We start from the raw sequence: 17,693 nt of genomic DNA on the forward strand, positions 1-17,693 counted from the left end.
AAGCTGTTCGTAAATAACTTGACTAATTTATTTGTCTAGTAATGAATGATTAATATAATGTCTTCTTTTATTACAATATTCAATAAAATTTTGTATATAAATTAGTTTATGAACAACAAAACATTAACAACAACAGTAATAATATAATAATAATAATCTCTACATCACATTAGAATGTGTTCATTTAGTACTGTTGTGATATTAATATCTCTGTGTATTTGTGTGTGTGTGTGTGTGTGTGTGTGTGAACACGGGTGTGTGTGTGTGTGTCGTAGGGTTTCTCCAAAGACATAAAGGTTCCTAAAGCCAAGTATGTCGGCTACATAAAGGACTATGAAGGAGCCACACTAATGGGCTGTGAGCTGAATCCCAGCATCCCGTACACCGAGTTCTCCGTCATCATCAAGAAACAGAAGGAGGTGAGTGTGTGTGTGTGTGTGTGTGTGTGTGTGTGTGTGTCTGTGTGGGTGTGTGTGTGTTCGTGTGTCTTTGTGTCTGTGTGGGTGTGTGTGTATGTGTGTGTGTGCGCATATTTTCATGTTTGTTCAGTGTTTGTTTGCAAATGCAGTGTGTGTATGAAGTGTGTAGACAGACAATTTGCAAGTGTGCCAGCGTGATGATTTGGTTCCTCTCTCTCTCTCTCTCTCTCTCTCTCTCTCTCTCTCTCTCTCTCTCTCTCTCTCCCTCCCTCCCCCTCTCCCCCTCTCTCTCAGATCATTAAGAAGCTGATTGAGAGGAAGCAGGCTCAGATTCGGAAGGTGTACCCCGGTCTCTCCTGTTTTAAGGAGGGTGTTCGGCAGATCCCCATCGAGAGCATCCCGGGCATACGTGCGTACCCCTGCCCTTACGTACCCCCTGCCCTTACTGCCCTTACGTACCCCCTGCCCTTACTGCCCTTACGTACCCCTGCCCTTACTGCCCTTACGTACCCCTGCCCTTACTGCCCTTACGTACCCCTGCCCTTACTGCCCTTACGTACCCCTGCCCATACTGCCCTTACCTACCCCTGCCCTTAGTCTCATTATAAAGCCAACAAACATGAGTATGGTAATCCAGCTCAGCTGTTGAGTACCTCTGAAAAACATGTGACTTTACTTCTGCTTCTAACAATTGAGGTGATATTTGCAGACCAATAATTAAGTCCAGCTGGCTGTGATCTCCTTTAGGCAGAATATTGTCCATGTAACAAAACCAAATCACACCACCTTGGTTTCCACCTAAAACTGATACTGCCTCTACAAATGTAGATTCTAACTATCGGGCCTCAACAGCCATTATCTGTACAGACACTAAGATGTTCCATAGACGAGTTCAGATATATATCACAGACATTCAGACATAAACTCAAAAGAAACATAATCTTTGTGTGTTCTTAAAACAGCTTAATGTTCTGGTGTCTCCCCAGAGACTAACTCTGCCAGAGGGGGGGGGCGTAGATTACATGCCTGGGGGGGGGGGGGGGGGGGGTCAGGGATAGAGAAGAGACTGCATTCCTATAGCCACACCAAGCAGGTTTTCCAGATCTGTTATACTGTCTGTTTCTCAAAGGTGATGGTCTGAAAACTAGGTTTCTGACACCATAGTGACGTCATCCCTTAGCAACTGGGCACAGTGCATATTGAAAAATGTCAACAGTTACCACTTCCGTACAGGTGTTGTGTTTATATATTCAACAAATTGACTCACAGGAAGTGATGAAATTCTCTATTTCCTGTTTCCAGGAGAAACTGGCTGGAAACCTGCTGGAAAAGGGTGGGTGCCTGCTGTTCTTCCCGTTAATAAACTGTTTATTACTGTCAACAAACTGTTTATTACTGTCAACAAACTGTTTATTACTGTCAACAAACTGTTTATTGCTGTCAACAAACTGTTTATTACTGTCAACAAACTGTTTATTGCTGTCAATAAACAGTTTATTACCTGTATGACCTTCCTGCTGATTGGCTGTCTTATCAACACCCAATAGATAAGCATTTCACACGGCATCCGAAGTGTGGCTGTTTACTACCATATCAGGTATAATTAAAGAAAATAATATGAATAGAAGGTAATACACCATGTGATGCTGAAGTCAGTTATTGCATTTATTGATTATCATTACAGTGTATCGCCTGGGCCTAGCTCAGTCTGTTACTGCTTTGGTTAATAGATTTTGGTTAAATTATCAGCTGAGACCTCTGCTAGCTCCCTGCAGTTCTGAATGTGTTGTGAGTAGAGAAGGTCCTGCGGACAGGAAGTTGTTCATCTTTACTTCCTGTTTACGTGTCCATTTGTGTGTCCCCACAGGAAGGAGCTGAAGGACCCAGACCAGCTTTACGCCATGCTGAAGAGCATCCTGCAGCAGGTCAAGGTGAGACGGACAGACAGACAGATGGACAGACGGACAGACAGACAGATGGGCGAACAGACAGACGGACAGACAGACAGACTGATGAGGTGATACACACAGATGGACAGACAGATGGATGGACAGACGGACAGACAGACAGATGGGCAAACAGACAGACGGGCAGACAGACAGACTGATGAGGTGATACACACAGATGGACAGACAGATGGATGGACAGACGGACAGACAGACAGATGGGCGAACAGACAGACGGACAGACAGACAGACTGATGAGGTGATACACACAGATGGACAGACAGATGGATGGACAGACGGACAGACAGACAGATGGGCAAACAGACAGACGGGCAGACAGACAGACTGATGAGGTGATACACACAGATGGACAGACAGAGGGACGGACTGATCGTTTAGCCTGTGTTCTGTCTCTGACAGGGTCATCAGAATGCGTGGCCATTCATGGAGCCCGTGAAAAAAACAGAAGCTCCGGGGTACTACCAGGTTATCCGATTCCCCATGGGTACGTACAGGACTGCTAACGAAACCTGGATACTGCCAGGCTATCTGTAATTACAGTGTAATAGTGTGATAGTGAGTTAGCAAGCTGTAATTACAGTGCAGTAGTGTAATGGTGAGTTAGCAGACTGTTATTACAGTGTAATAGTGAGTTAGCTGACAGTTATTACAGCGTAATAGTGACTTAGTGTGTCTCTTTAGACCTGAAGACGATGAGCGAACGGCTGAAGAGCCGGTACTACACCACCAGGAAGCTGTTCATGGCCGACATGCAGCGCATCTTCACCAACTGCCGCGAATACAACCCCCCCGAAAGCAAGTACTACAAGTGCGCCAACCTGCTGGAGAAGTTCTTCTACACCAAGATCAAGGAGGCTGGACTGATCGAAAAGTAACGGGGGCCTCCAAGCGTGGCTCGAACTCAGAACCTGGAGCTGGAACCGGAAACAGAACCGGAAACAGAACCGGAACCAGAACCAGAACCGGAGCTGCAGAGTTTACCTGCTTCAGCTGTTTTTCCTTCTTGTTTTGAGGAATGGGTGTGGAACACAGATCCAGTGTGGGGCAGGAGCATTGGAGTGCGCCATCTTCTCTCTCTCTCTCTCTCTCTCTCTCTCTCTCTTTCATTCTCTTTCTTTTTCTCTCTTTCTCTGTCCACTAACTCAGGAAAAAAACAAACGCAAGCCCACAGATTCACAGGCCAGCTGATCCAGTGGGGTTCAGGATGTTGGTCCGGCGTAGTGCTGATCCCCTCAGCGGGGGGTTCCAGCGCCCAAAAACACTCGGCCCGTCCTAACCGCTATCACCGTGGAAACGGAACTCAGTGGTCCGTAGTACAGTGTGTGCGTGTGTGTATGTGTGTGTGCGTACGTGTGTGTGTGTGTGTGTGTGTGCGTACGTGTGTGTGTGTATGTGTGTGTGCGTGTCCAAGAAATATGGTGTCCCAGAATTCTTCAGTGTTTACAGGTCAAAGGTCATGTGTTGGTTTATCAGAGTTCCACCTGCCAAAAAAGAGGATATTTTAAACAGGTCTGCCTGGAAAGAATTTCAAAAGAAAAAACGAGCAGCTCTTATCTTCTTGTTTCCGATGGTTTAATTTCATTTTGTTTGTAACTGACGTTTTTTGAAAAACACTTTTGCCCCATAATCTCATATTTCTGAATAAGCAAAGGCCTGTCTGCAACAGGTAGATGAATTGCACTTATCATAACGGCAAATATGCAGCAAAAATAGTAAATAATAGCATTTTCTTTGAAAAAAAAACAACTAATGCACGCTTTGCCTATTAATTTAATTATGTAGAGTATAATTATTTATGTGCCGTAATTTTTCAAGGTTTGTCAGTATAATGTCCAGAAAAGGTCTTAATTTATTCTGTCTTATTGTCTACCCTGCAGAAGAATACTGATACGTTTGTATTTTGAAAAAAAAAAAGATTGTGCAATGATTAGTAGTTTTGTCGTTTTGTATGTTTGTACTTTTAAATATTTAGGAATATATGGCTTTTGTATTATGTGGAAAAAAGATATTTTAAGACCTTTCTACATTTGGTTCTAAAGGGTATAGCATATTTTATAGAATGATTAAAATAGACCAAGCGCAGCACATCAGTGTATGATTTCTGTTCTTTAGACAGAAAACACCAAACATAATATAACATAACAAACAACACTACACAACATCACAACACAACACAACACAACACATTGACGAGACCAGGCCATTCAGCCCAACAATGCTCACCATTTTCCTACAGTTCAATATAAAATTTGATGTCTAAACACTAAGTGACCAGCATATCTGGCCCTCATTTGTGTTAAAGGCTCAGCATCATTCCCATAATGCACTGTGTTTATGTAGTGCCTTTCATGGCCGTAGGCTCCAGCTGCCTTGTTCAACAGCATGAATTACATCACATCACCACTGATGATGCAGTGTCTCTGATGTACCACTAGGTGGCGACACTGGCATCTGTGCTGCTCAGAGATTTTCAGAGATATATCTGGGTGTGCATTGTTCGGCAGTTTTATCAGCAGAATAAACTTTGCAGTAGAAATGCTGATAGATTTTTTTATACAAAACCCGACCTATAAACCAGTGCCTGCTTGACACTTCCAGGAACAGAGATCATTGAGAATATACATCTTTTAATTAAATGCTTTTATTTCTGAAATACACCTCAATTACTATAAACCATGGAACTTTCATTGCCTTCTTAAAAATCTGGGGCATAGGAAACAAAGTGTTTGTGTGAACTGAAATGAGTTCAGCTGAAGAGAAGCATTATTGCCCGCCTGTCAATCACTAATCTGTCCTAGGTTGGATCATACAATAAACACACTCCTCTACTCTACTCCACTTCATGTTTCAACCCTTATAAAAAAATCATGTGAAATTTGCCTTTTGAATTTAACATTTTAATATTTTCACGTGTGAAAACAAAATGTCACGTGTGAACTGGACATTTTCATGTGATTGGCATTTTTTTCCACATGAATGAAACTTTCCACATGTGAAAAGAAAATAGGTCACATTTAGTCATTGACATCTTCGCATTTTCTTGTGTCCCTGACTTTTTAAATTGTGATCTGCAATTTAAAAAAATGCTTTTTCCCTCTCTCATTCTATGAGGGATTATTTTCATAGTACACTTGTGTTCTCTTCACATGTTCATGGGTGGTGTTTGAACACATGATTTTTTTCGTAAGGGAACTCCCCACCAGAAGGAGGTCTGATTTGGATAAAATAAGGTAAGATCCAGCCTGTGTGATGCAGGTAGCACATCTCCTGCAGATACAAGTTAAAGGTCCCTTTAAATATTAACTAAAACACCATGAGAAACACATCAGTGGTGGTGTGTCGGCTCCTGCAACTCCACCACCAACGGCACCATCTTGGGCGCGACGTACACAGTCACACGCACCTGCTGCATTACAGACAAGTGCAACCCGGTGGTCAGCGGGGCTGGTTCCGTCCAGCTGTCCCTGACCGCTGCCGCTAGCGCCGCCCTGGTGGTCTGTGTGTGGAGCAGCTGGCAATACTAAACACAGCAGGGCACAGCCAGACGGAGGTCACCCCTGCTCTAACAGCCTCTAATCACGTCTGTCTTGATCTCATGTGGTGATTTAAAGACGCACACAGGAGAATGGGAACTGGTCTGAGCCCTTTTCAAACCACAATCTCCATGAAAACTTGACACTGGTTTCATCTCTGGAATCCATGTCATGACATATTTACATGCAGGGGCACAGTAGGGGGGGAACTTAGGAAGATTCCCAGGGCCCGGGCTGACTGGGGCCCTGGGGTGGTGGGGGCCCAGTGTGAGATCTTCTCAACGGGCCCCAAGTCTGGTTATCCTTCATCCCACAGTCCGTATAGAGTCTACCTTGCTTCCTCTTCAAGGTTGATTTTGGAATTAGACGTTGATAATCATGCAACCAGTGGCTTCGTACAGGGTCTTGCACTCCCACTCTGACTGCTAGGAATATCTCTGCTCTACTCAACTCTTTACACAGTCCTTGCTTTGCCTGTGAACAGTAAATCATTGTTTTTTTTCAGCATGACTTGGCAGCTGAACACTGCATCTGTCATGGTTCTGGGGTGTAGTGGCCTTGTGCTGCCACTAGAAGGCACCTGGCCTTTGAGAATTTCTTAAATTGTTCCAGGTGTCTGATTTCCCAATTATTTTCACCTGGGGAGGTGCCTTTATAAGCACTGACAGAACAGCCATCTGCGCTTCTGTGTAAAATCCCGTTAACACAAAGCCGGTACGGTAGAGGTATAGGTGCTCGGTGGACGGGTTACTGAACTGTGTTCTTGGTTGGTTCTGTGTCCTTTTAAGGCGATTAAGTCTCTTAGCGCAGTGAGCGCATTCTGACGCCTTAAGAGCATTTATACTTTTATTTTTGAGCTCGTGTGAGCCGGTGGGTATCGGGACGTTGTCCCGGGTAATGTATTTTGTGTTTTTCTGAGCTGCGTCTCAGGGTTTTCTTTTCACTGAGTAAGTTTTGCTACTCGGTTGTATTTTCTTTTGAGACCAGTTTTGGGTTTGGTACCAGAGCTTCGCCTCTGTACCACTGGTCCTTTTCTTTTTTCGCCCTGGTTTTCACGGGTCGCTTTTGGTTTTGCGAGCCAGTTTTACGGCTGGACAAGGGGGTCCTTCGGAGTGGTTTTTTACTCCGCGTTTTTTTTTTGTTGTCGTTTAGGATCCTTTGTGTGCGGGAGTTGCTCTCCCAAGGATCTTATTTGTTTTGTGTTTCTTTCGGGTGTTCCCCTTCCTTTGTCCTTCGGGACTTTGTGGCTAACGCTTCCGGTAGCGTTAGCTTTTCGTTCCCCTATATTCGTCGCTTCTGGTTCTCCAACACCCCCACACCTTTATAGCATCATGTCCTTACAATGCGATCGTGAAATCCTTTTAAGTTTCTCCTTTTAAATATTAAAACATGTTATAAAACCTGTTTTAACAACAAAAATATTTCCTACTAAAAGCTTTTGCTTCTGTTTTTGTTCTGTTACGGCCTCTTCCGCAGGTTTTCTGTTTGCGTTTATCGCTGCTGTGTGCGTGTCTCGTTTTTCCGGTTCGTTCTCAAAGCGGCCGTTTCCGTCTCCGGTTACTTAGTTTGGAAAAAGCTGCCATTTGATATTCACCAGTGCAGATTAGCTCTTTGCATTCTGTGCTCGGTGCTCGTGTGTAGTGATGGCTTTGTTTAACTTTGCGTGTTTGACCTTATTTTGTTCAATTTCAGTTCTCTTCCAGCCCTTCTGGTTTGTTTGCTGATTGGATTTCGTGTTTGACCACTGGCTCGTTCTGCTCGACTCTGATTCTTGCCTTAGCCCTACTAGTTTGTTTGCATAGTGGATTTTGTGTGTTTTGACTCTGTTCGTTCAATTCGACCTTGAGTCTCGTTTTGCTCCATTGCTTCCCGCGTATAGTGACCCCGGTCAGTAAATGTCATCTCAGATTGAATTACAAATTCTTCCTTTGGGACACTATTTTGTTATTTTGCTTGGTGGTTTGGTTATTTTTCCTTTATAATTTTTGAAGGTGACTCTGGGTGGAATTTTAAATCTCTGTTGGAGGTATGCTATTCAGACTCTTGCTCTCAGTCTGCAGATTAAGTGTCCCAAAACTCACTGCTCAAAGTGCCCCGTGCCCGGTATCCCTTTGAAGACTAGCCAGGTTAGTTAGGTTTGGATCGGCAGACGGGGACCGCAGCTGCTTGTCGGTCTGAAGTTTTAATTCCCGTTACCCCTTCCCTGCTCACTTCCCTTATCCTGTTTCATGTTACGGTCTGACTCAAGACCTGGCCGTAACAGTCTTACAAACCTCACTTCCCTTAAACATTACTTTCTTAAATTAACACTTACATGGCGAATCTCAAGACGGTATTGAATGAGACTCAGGGTCGTCACGTGATTTAACTGAAATACATCTAGATTCTAGAATCTTTAGAAATCCATGACTGGCCGCTGTGCGTGGAATCCCGAGTGCTCGCTGCTGACACCAGTTTTCCAAGCTTTAAAATGGAAAGAAGCGTTCTCTAATGAAATTATTTTAAATGCCACCAGATGTCGCCCTTGTGACTCATAATTTTGACGGTCCCCTAGACATATGACCTAACTAGTTAGTGGGCCTCATTCACAAAACATTTCTTAAGTTATACTTCATTTTGTTTAAGTTTTCCTACGAAAAAACAATTTGCGATTCATGACGCATGTGCAGACCTTTCTTTTTGTGCATACCCCAGGTGCATACCGCGGCCAAAATGTTCTTAAATTCGTTCTTACACTCGGTTCATGTTTCGTCAATGAGGTCCAATGCATCTACAAGGTTACGTCACGTTTTGTGGTGACCCATGTCTCTAACCTAAACTCCATTTCACGTGTCAACCGCAGACGGAGAATGCATGTATAGCTACGTTTACACAGCCTTTTATTTCATGTATAATCAGATTAACAACCCAATAAGAATAAAAATGTCTCATGTAACCACCTCAGTCGGAATAGACGGTCCCATTTCGAATGAAAGTTCATTCGGTTTGAAAGGGTTGGTGTAAACCTTCTCAATCAGATGGGAGAATGTTACCCATGTAAATGCTCGAACCGGCTACTTAATTTGAATTGAATAAATATTCAATGTTGATTCACAGTGTAAGTGACGTCGACGAGTTGGCGACTCACTTTTCCTTTTGAAAAGCGGAATCCATATGACTATCTACTCGTCTTCTCCTTTTTAATAACTGTAGAATTATATTCCGTTGACACTGCTGCCTGATGTCCTATGTAAGAACAACATAAAGTATTGTACACACTCTACAACGCACATTTGGAGATTTTTTATTTATTTTTTTTGTGTACTCGAACGTCAGTTTGAGTTCGGGTTTGGGGTTCTGTGCCTGTCAAAAAAGTTTAATTCGCATTACATGCTTGCGCATGGAAACGCACACCTTAATCAGATCAACGTGTGTAATCAGTTTGTGGAATCTTCAAACGGAATGTATTCGGAATTAGGAAATATTCTGCATGTAAACGTGGCTAGTGATGCCCCATTTTCATTACATAGTCAAGCTAAAATATCTGGTGGCCACGCGTGCTTCGCAATAATCAGAGGGCTTTTTATCCCGAAAGGTAGCTTATTCCGTTTAGGGAGGGATTTAGCGGTTACAGAAGCTGAGCGATTTCACGGATGAACAGAGCACAATTATTCAGACTCATCACCCTCCTCGTGCCTCCCTGTCTGCCTAGTTCTTTTCTTTTTTTACGGAACGAAACTTGAAGAACTGTTAAACTATTAGCACACACCTCTTTCTCTTGTGTGTATTTGTTGGCGTTTAAACCCTATAAGTTTTTCATATTTTAATCACATCTCGTTTGTCCAATTTAGCGGGTTCGGTTGTACATTTTCGTATTCAGGAAACGGCGAGTCAGTACGCGCGAGGGAGGGGAAATCGTGCAGGCGCCTACGCCGCGAGCTTCTGTAAAGTGCTGTCCACACTCCTGAACAAAGCACCGCGAGTCATTTTAACAATATTTATATAACATATATAAAACATCATCATAATATACACTTATCACGCGTTGACAAGCGCTTTAGCTAAGTAAGACAACTTTTATTTCCAAGGACATTGAAAGAAACACAAAAATTGTTTGCTGCAGAGCGGAAGGTGAACCTTGGTTGTCTCGTTACGACGTCTCTTAAGGTGAGGCACAGTCAAAGTTTTTCTTCCTCAACGTAGCTAAATGTCACTTGTACAGTATATAGATTAACTATTGGCTTGCAATGGGATTGATTTTAATCTGTACCGTCGTTGCTTTTTGGCTTGGTTGTACATTTTTTCATTAAAAAACCGTTTTTCTCCCTGAACAATGACAGTATTCAGGAGAACATGAGTGACGAAAATCGACCTGAAGTTGAACTTTTTGTGAAGGTAAGTTCGTTCTTCCGAAAACATCAGAATTTTATCGTGTCAAACAAGGCCTTATTTATACTATTGAATGCATATTATTCATCGTTAACTAGCGTAGTTGACGTTTAACTGCATTATAATAACTTTTATCGGCTGCATGCTCATTGTTCAAAGTCATACGCTTATCTAAATCACGACCACATCGTTCATTCTGCCAAGGGCGTACTACTGGTGATGGTTCATTGTCCTCAGAGTGTTCTAAGAAATGTAGCATACTCTGTTATATTTGTTTCGTGCTGAAACAAGCTTGGAAAATAAGAAGGGCTGTTTTAGTTGCCCTGTGAGTGAAGGGCGTTGGCGTTAAGAAAACAGAAATAGAACACGCGACACGTTTGCTTATCCGGCCAAACTTAGTAAGTAAACCCTCATCCACTCCGTGGTTCCAGATTTGTTATTGGCCCAATTTTTGGATCTGTTTGTGGCAAATGAACACCCCGACTCCCCACCATGTTTTTTTCTTGTGTGAAAGATGTGAATTTCGAAACTTCTTTAACGATTTCCTGTCCTCGCCATTCAAACAACCTGTCGACGCTGAGTGGCGGAAGAGAAAGCTGCAGAGGCTCGGCGCGAGACTGGCATCATGCCCTTCTCGAATCATTTATTTTTTGCATACATATCGTCCACCTTATTACACATTATTATTATTGTCACGTAGATATATTTATTTTACAAGTTTTATTTCTGAGAGAATGGCCGAAAAAGTTGCAAAACAGGAACGCCCGTTCCTGTTTTCTGCAGGCGTAAACCGGGGTGGGTGTGAAGAGCAGTTGTGTGTTCTTTTAGGTTAGACGTTGTTCATTGTCTAGCGCCGGAAACAATTCTTTTAATTGTAAGCGACGAGGTTTGTCCCAGGATTTCAAACGTCATGCGCTATAACATAATAATAATAATAATAATAATAATAATAATAACAACATCAATAGTAATATTAATCATAATAGTAACAACAACAACGACAACAATCATTATTATATTACTAATAAGGCCTATTTATTAGAAATTAAAAACAAGCGGACATAAAATCTAAAAATATATAATATATATTATGATATATTAAAAAATCCAAATTTTCCAATCTAATCCTACAAAAAGACAGCTCTACAGTTACATCGCAACACCTTGGCGTGACCCTTGAAGACGATCTCTTCCTTGATGTCCATATTAAGAACATTTCCAATGCACCCTTCTATGACTCACGCAACATTTCAAAAAAGAGAAGTTTCCTCTCCATACAGGATGCAGAGAAATTGGTTTGTGCACCTGTTAGACTATTAGACTATTTTAATGCGCTACTGTCTGGCTGCTCTAGTACTTCACTTTTGAGGAATGTATACACTGGTAAAAAAAAAAAAACTAAATTTTATGGTAAAATAATGAATGGCAACTGGCAAAAGTACAAATTGTAAATGGCTTAAATATAATTCATCATTTTATTTACCGTGAAACACCATAATATAACAGTTATACAACCTGCTGCCATCTGCTTTACATGTTGTTACTGTTATTTATACAGTCAAGGCAAGCCAGGTGTCTGTATGTTACAGTATGATTAGCATATGGTGTGTTGTGTATGAGCTTCAGCTTAAGCGAAGGTTCGGTGAAGTTTAACCCTCAATTGTGTGCGATTGTCACTTTTTGTACGTTTTAATTCCAGTGAAAAATAATTTGTCCGTTTGTCATCAGCCAGTCAGCCGGTCAGTCTGCAAATACAGTCTGAGACGTCTAAATTTCGGTAGTCGATACCAATACCCCTGATTCTCCATTCCTAAAAAGAAATAGAAGGTTCTAGTGGCTGTGTAACAGAAGGTTCTAGCGGCTGTGTAACAGAAGGTTCTAGCGGCTGTGTAACAGAAGGTTCTAGTGGCTGTGTAATGGGGTTCTAGCGGCTGTGTAACAGGGTTCTAGCGGCTGTGTAACAGAAGGTTCTAGCGGCTGTGTGATGGGGTTCTAGTGGCTGTGTAACAGGGTTCTAGCGGCTGTGTAACGGGGTTCTAGCGGCTGTGTAACGGGGTTCTAGCGGCTGTGTAACAGGGTTCTAGCGGCTGTGTAACGGGGTTCTAGCGGCTGTGTAACGGGGTTCTAGCGGCTGTGTCTCTGTGTTTCAGGCAGGCAGTGATGGGCAGAGCATTGGAAACTGCCCCTTCTCCCAGCGCCTCTTTATGGTGCTGTGGCTGAAAGGAGTCACCTTCAACGTCACAACTGTTGACATGAAGAGGTAAGCCATCTTTCACATTGCTCTCCCTCCCTGTCTTTCTCTCTCCTCTCTCCGTCTCCTCCCTCACTGTTTCTCATCTCTCTCCATCCCTCCCTCTCTCCCTCCCTCCCTTTCTCTCCCTCTCTCTCCCTGCAGAAAGCCAGACATCCTGAAAGACCTGGCTCCTGGAGCTCAGCCCCCGTTCCTGCTGTACGGCGCCGAGGTCAAAACCGACACCAACAAGATCGAGGAGTTTCTGGAGGAGAACCTCAGTCCCCCAAAGTGAGAGCCCCCCCCCCCCCCGCTCGCGTGATCTCTCTCTCTCTCTCTCTCTCTCTCTCTCTCTCTCTCTCTCTCTCTCTCTCTCTCTCTCTCTCTCTCTCTCTCTCTCTCTCTCTCTCTCTCTCTCTCTCTCTCTCTCTCTCTCTCTCTCTCTCTCTCTCTCTCTCTCTCTCTCTCTCTCTCTCTCTCTCTCTCTCTCTCTCTCTCTCTCTCTCTCTCTCTCTCTCTCTCTCTCTCTCTCTCTCTCTCTCTCTCTCTCTCTCTCTCTCTCTCTCTCTCTCCTCTCTCTCTCTCTCTCTCTCTCTCTCTCTCTCTCTCTCTCTCTCTCTCTCTCTCTCTCTCTCTCTCTCTCTCTCTCTCTCTCTCTCTCTCTCTCTCTCTCTCTCTCTCTTTTCTGTCTCTCCTGATACCAGCAGCACAGGCACAGTGGTTGGCCAGAGGACGTGCTGAAAGGAGCTGAATCGCTGTGGTGAACATCCGGTTGTGTGACTGGTCGGTACGAGGCGAGGAGTGGAAATCTCTTTGGCTGAGAGGGTGCCGGAAGCCTGAATTACCTCTCCTCTTCTCCGTCTCTGTCTGCGTTCTTTTCTTTTCCTCCGATTCACTTTTTATCTTTTCGGCTTCCATTTCTCTTTCCCTCCCTCCATACCTGCAGGAAGTGATTTGGAAGTATTGCCAAATGCCTTAATTAAAGTGATTCGTAAGGGAGATTCGTTTTCCTGTCCTTAATTAAAGTGATTCGTAAGGGAGATTTGTTTTCCTGTCCTTAATTAAAGTGATTCGTAAGGGAGGTTCACTCTCCTGTCCTTAATTAAAGTGATTCGTAAGGGAGATTCGTTTGCCTGTGGTTCATTAAAGTGATTCGTGACGGAGAGCTCTGAATCTCGCCTGCTTCCTGTTCCCCAGGTACCCGCGTCTGGCTGCCCGTAACCCCGAGTCCAACACGGCCGGGGTGGACGTCTTCGCCAAGTTCTCCGCCTACATCAAGAACTCGAACCCGCAGCTTAACGACAGTAAGACTCGGGGGGGAGGGGGGGAGGGGGGTACTCAGTGAATTCCTTGCGCGTGCGCTCCTGATGTCTGTATGTGGACCCAGTTTCACTCATCCATGCGGGGCTGCGTGCATGCATGTAAGTGTGTGTGAGTGTGTGTGTGTGTGTGTGTGTGTGTGTATGGTGTGTGCATGTACGTGTGTATGCGTGTGAATGTGCATGCATGCATGCATGTGAGTGTGTATGTGTGTAGTGTGAATGTGTGTGTGTATAGTGTGTGTGTATGTGTGTGTGTGTATAGTGTGTGTGTGTGTGTGTGTGTGAGTGTGTGTGTTACTTTAACTTGTGTTTCTGGCAGATCTAGAGAAGGGCCTCTTGAAAGCTCTGAAGAAGCTGGACGACTACCTCAGCACTCCACTTCCTGAAGAGATCGATGAAAACAGCGCGGACGATGTCACTTCCTCTTCCCGCCCCTTCCTTGATGGGCAGGAACTCACACTGGCTGACTGCAATCTGCTTCCAAAACTGCACATCGTCAAGGTGCTCTCTCTCTCAACCTCTCCTTTTCTTTCTCTCTCTTTTTCTCTCTCTCTCACCCTCTCCCTCTTTCTTTTGTGGCCAGTTTGTTTCTCTTTTTGATGTTTTTGGTTAGATTTTTACATTTATTTTAGCATAATGAATGTTTTGTTAAAGGAGCATCAAAGTCAAAGCTCACCCTCTTTCTCTTGTTTATGCAGTATTAATGTCAATTTGGAGTGTAGTTCTCACTTCTCCTCCTCCCTCTCAGGTGGTGTGTCTGAAGTACCGCGGGTTCTCCATCCCTCGCTCACTCACCGCTCTGTGGCGGTATCTGGATGCCGCCCAATCACGGGAGGAGTTCTCCTCCACCTGCCCCAGCGACAGCGAGATCAACATGGCCTATGCCTCTGTGGCCAAAGCGCTCAAATAGGGAACACATGCACGCACGCACACACACACACGCGCGCGCATACACACACACACACGCGCGCGCATACACGCACACGCACACACACGCGCGCGCACACATAAACACGCATACACAAACACACACACACGCGCGCACACACAGCAGAAACATGCCAGTAGAGTAGATGCTATGTGCTTGCAGGTGAACTGAAGGTATTGCTGTTCCTTCTTCCTTTCTGCACTCAGAAGAAAGAGCTGTGCTTTTGCTGAAGGATGCATCCAGAGGAGGAAGACCCAGGTTCATTTTCCCCAGTATTTCCTTCTCATCGACTGGATTTTCTGATTAGCACAAGTCAGGAGGTAGAGCTAATGAGTGAAATCAGCCGGCTGAGTTCCTGGGTGTAAGAAACACACGGCAGCACTTTTACATTCTGACCACACAGTTTCTACACTCACCGCAAACTCGGCTACCCACCTTTAACGCTGGAGTTCGTTAAGAGGGCGTGGCCAGGTATGATACCATGGAAACAGATGTTCTGCACCACGTTATGGAAACTAGGGCCATTCTAAAATGGCCGACCATAATCTGAACCCAACGGCCATTCTAAAATGGCTGACCATACTCTGGACCTGAGGGCCATTCTAAAATGGCCAACCATACTCTGGACCCGACAGCCACTCTAAAAAAATTTCCCGCTTAGTCTTTTTTTGTCCCCTTGAAGACTCTGTGTTTGCAGAGCATTGGCCTGCCGTTGTCATGAGGATTTTAGTACTCACGTAGGCTGTGTTTTGGGCCCAGGTCAGCAATGGGGGGCTTCAAAATTTTATAATGTGGCTCTGAAATGTGTGACCTGCTCAGGTTGATAAAATGGAGCAAACCTTTTTTTTAACTTTCAGTTTTCTGAAACTCGCTGTCCCTTGGGGGTTCCTTTGTTGAGCGCAGTTTTGGGTGCCCCGTCTAACCCTAACCCCGTCTGGGGTCCCGGAGGCCGTGAGGTAGAGGTGTCACCGCAGTGGAGCTGCTTCACTGCGTAGCGTATGAACCACAGCAGAGCGTCCATGTTGCCAGAGAATCATAAATGGGAGTCTTTTACATTTCAAATGCAGGGACGGGACATGCGGATGTTTTCTAGTTTTATTTATCTCGTTTGCGGAAGTGCACAGGGTATAAAGGGAGGCCTTCCACGTGGCCTTAATTGAAGGGAAGATGTTGCCACATATTTGCTTCCTTTTTTTGCTTCTAGATTAGGTTTGTTTATTTTTTATTTAAAATAAAAAGAAATGAAAACTTTTCTGGCCTTTTATAGTGAATTTAAAACCGTCCAAATGTTTAAAATCTGTCATTTGATTTGACTGTGGCGTTCATATGAAGTGATTTCTGTGGGGCCTGGGGGACATGATTTCCTATAAGACAGGCCTGGGGGACGTGGTGTCCTATAAGACAGGCCTGGGGGATGTGATGTCCTATAAGACAGGCCTGGGGGATGTGATGTTCTATAAGACAGGCTTGGGGGACGTGATGTCCTATAAGACAGGCCGATGTGATGTCCTATAAGACAGGCCTGGGGGACGTGATGTCCTATAAGACAGGCCGATGTGATGTCCTATAAGACAGGCCTGGGGGACGTGATGTCCTATAAGACAGGGTTCTGTTCTCCTGCTGCAGTGAACCCAAGATCCCCCCACCCCACCAATGAAGAAAAGGAACCAAAATCTTTCAAAATGTAGAAATAAGGACTGAATTTGTGTTAATTAACTAAATATATATATCACCAGAGAATTTTTTTCAGTTTCATTTTTCTGCTCCTTTTCTGGTTTTGGTTTATGTTCTTCCTTGAACTCTTTTCTTCTCACAATTTTCTGGTTTTCACAGTTTTCACAGATTCCACAGGTTCTTGTAAAATGCCAGGGAGGAGAACTGGGTTTTGGGTAATGTTTCTCTTTTTTCGCATATTAGCTACGCATATTCCGACTGCATTTTCTTTCCAATTTTGAATGAAGTATTTGCGTAATTAGCAGTAAAAACTGTCAGAGCATAATTTTACCAATCAATCCATCAGCTTGTCACACCTGACTTTCGTTCATCAAGAGAACGTCTGCACCCAAGTTCACTTCAACGTGGATCATTTTTAAAACTAGAAACAAATATTACCTTTATTACAATCAGTTATAAAAAGCCAAATGATTCTTTTCTTACCATCCAGTCTTTCTGCAGCCATTTTTGTTCACTCTGTGCTAACAGTTCGGACCGTTACTGAACGTTGCTGGTGAACAGAAAGGCTTTAAACCCAAGCTAACGTTCGTTTTGTTTTTAACGTCTGTTTTTGGTGGCAGGCGACAACTTAAACTTATTTTGAAAGTGAAATGTCTTCTTTTATTATTTCTGTTTTGTTGGTTAGTCAAAAGGAGTCTGATTTTGAAAATGTCAATCTGTTAAACCCTGATCAAAAGGATTCAATAAAAAAAAGATTTGTCAGAGATCATTTTATTTATGTTTTTTATTTTTTCTTGCCAATTGTTTCATAGACAGCTCAACAGTAAAATATTGCATGGAAAACTTTGCATTAATTCTTCTGGTCAGAACGATGTATCGAGAGAGAATGTTGAGATTTGGCTTACAAAAGCTATTGTTAAAAAGAATGTGAGAAAATCATCTTAGTATTTTTAAATATCAGCATACATTCATATCGACAGGTTAAGCCACAAAATGAACTTTTGCTCTGTTTAATCCTGTTTTTTGACAGGGACTTTGGGGAATATAAACACTAGGTTAGAGCACTGCTCTATCATGATAGTGGATATCAGTCATGACGGGATATCAGTCATGACAGCGGATATCAGTCATGACAGAGCAGGAAGACTTTCTGAGGAGCCTTAATTACGCGATTAGTGTGTTACTGGTGTGAACCAATCAGACTGCGCTGTCTTGCAGAGCTGTGTTTTGATTGGTTCAGTCAGTGACAGAT

At 43.6% G+C, this 17,693-nt stretch overlaps 2 protein-coding genes across 3 annotated transcripts in view; both read left to right on the top strand.

Annotated features, from left to right (window-relative positions):
* kat2b (K(lysine) acetyltransferase 2B) overlaps positions 1 to 4,471 on the top strand; it is a 14,640-nt gene extending 10,169 nt beyond the window's left edge. For both annotated transcript variants that reach the window (XM_035429048.1, XM_035429049.1), the window contains exons 12-17: positions 276 to 419; positions 714 to 828; positions 1,722 to 1,752; positions 2,287 to 2,350; positions 2,786 to 2,870; positions 3,068 to 4,471. In XM_035429048.1, the coding sequence (XP_035284939.1) occupies positions 276 to 419; positions 714 to 828; positions 1,722 to 1,752; positions 2,287 to 2,350; positions 2,786 to 2,870; positions 3,068 to 3,261 (633 nt within the window). In that variant the 3' untranslated portion in view covers positions 3,262 to 4,471. The remainder of the gene's footprint in view (positions 1 to 275; positions 420 to 713; positions 829 to 1,721; positions 1,753 to 2,286; positions 2,351 to 2,785; positions 2,871 to 3,067) is intronic.
* A 5,143-nt stretch (positions 4,472 to 9,614) lies between these two features.
* clic1 (chloride intracellular channel 1) lies at positions 9,615 to 17,207 on the top strand. The gene is made up of 7 exons (XM_035429096.1): positions 9,615 to 10,065; positions 10,239 to 10,293; positions 12,438 to 12,547; positions 12,683 to 12,808; positions 13,715 to 13,821; positions 14,159 to 14,340; positions 14,588 to 17,207. Exons 2-7 carry the CDS (start codon positions 10,252 to 10,254, stop codon positions 14,747 to 14,749), a joined length of 729 nt encoding a protein of 242 aa, XP_035284987.1. The 5' UTR covers positions 9,615 to 10,065; positions 10,239 to 10,251; the 3' UTR covers positions 14,750 to 17,207.
* The last annotated feature ends 486 nt before the right edge of the window (positions 17,208 to 17,693 follow it).

This window comes from Anguilla anguilla, chromosome 8 (assembly GCF_013347855.1).
Source record: "Anguilla anguilla isolate fAngAng1 chromosome 8, fAngAng1.pri, whole genome shotgun sequence".
Taxonomy (NCBI): Eukaryota; Metazoa; Chordata; class Actinopteri; order Anguilliformes; family Anguillidae; genus Anguilla; species Anguilla anguilla.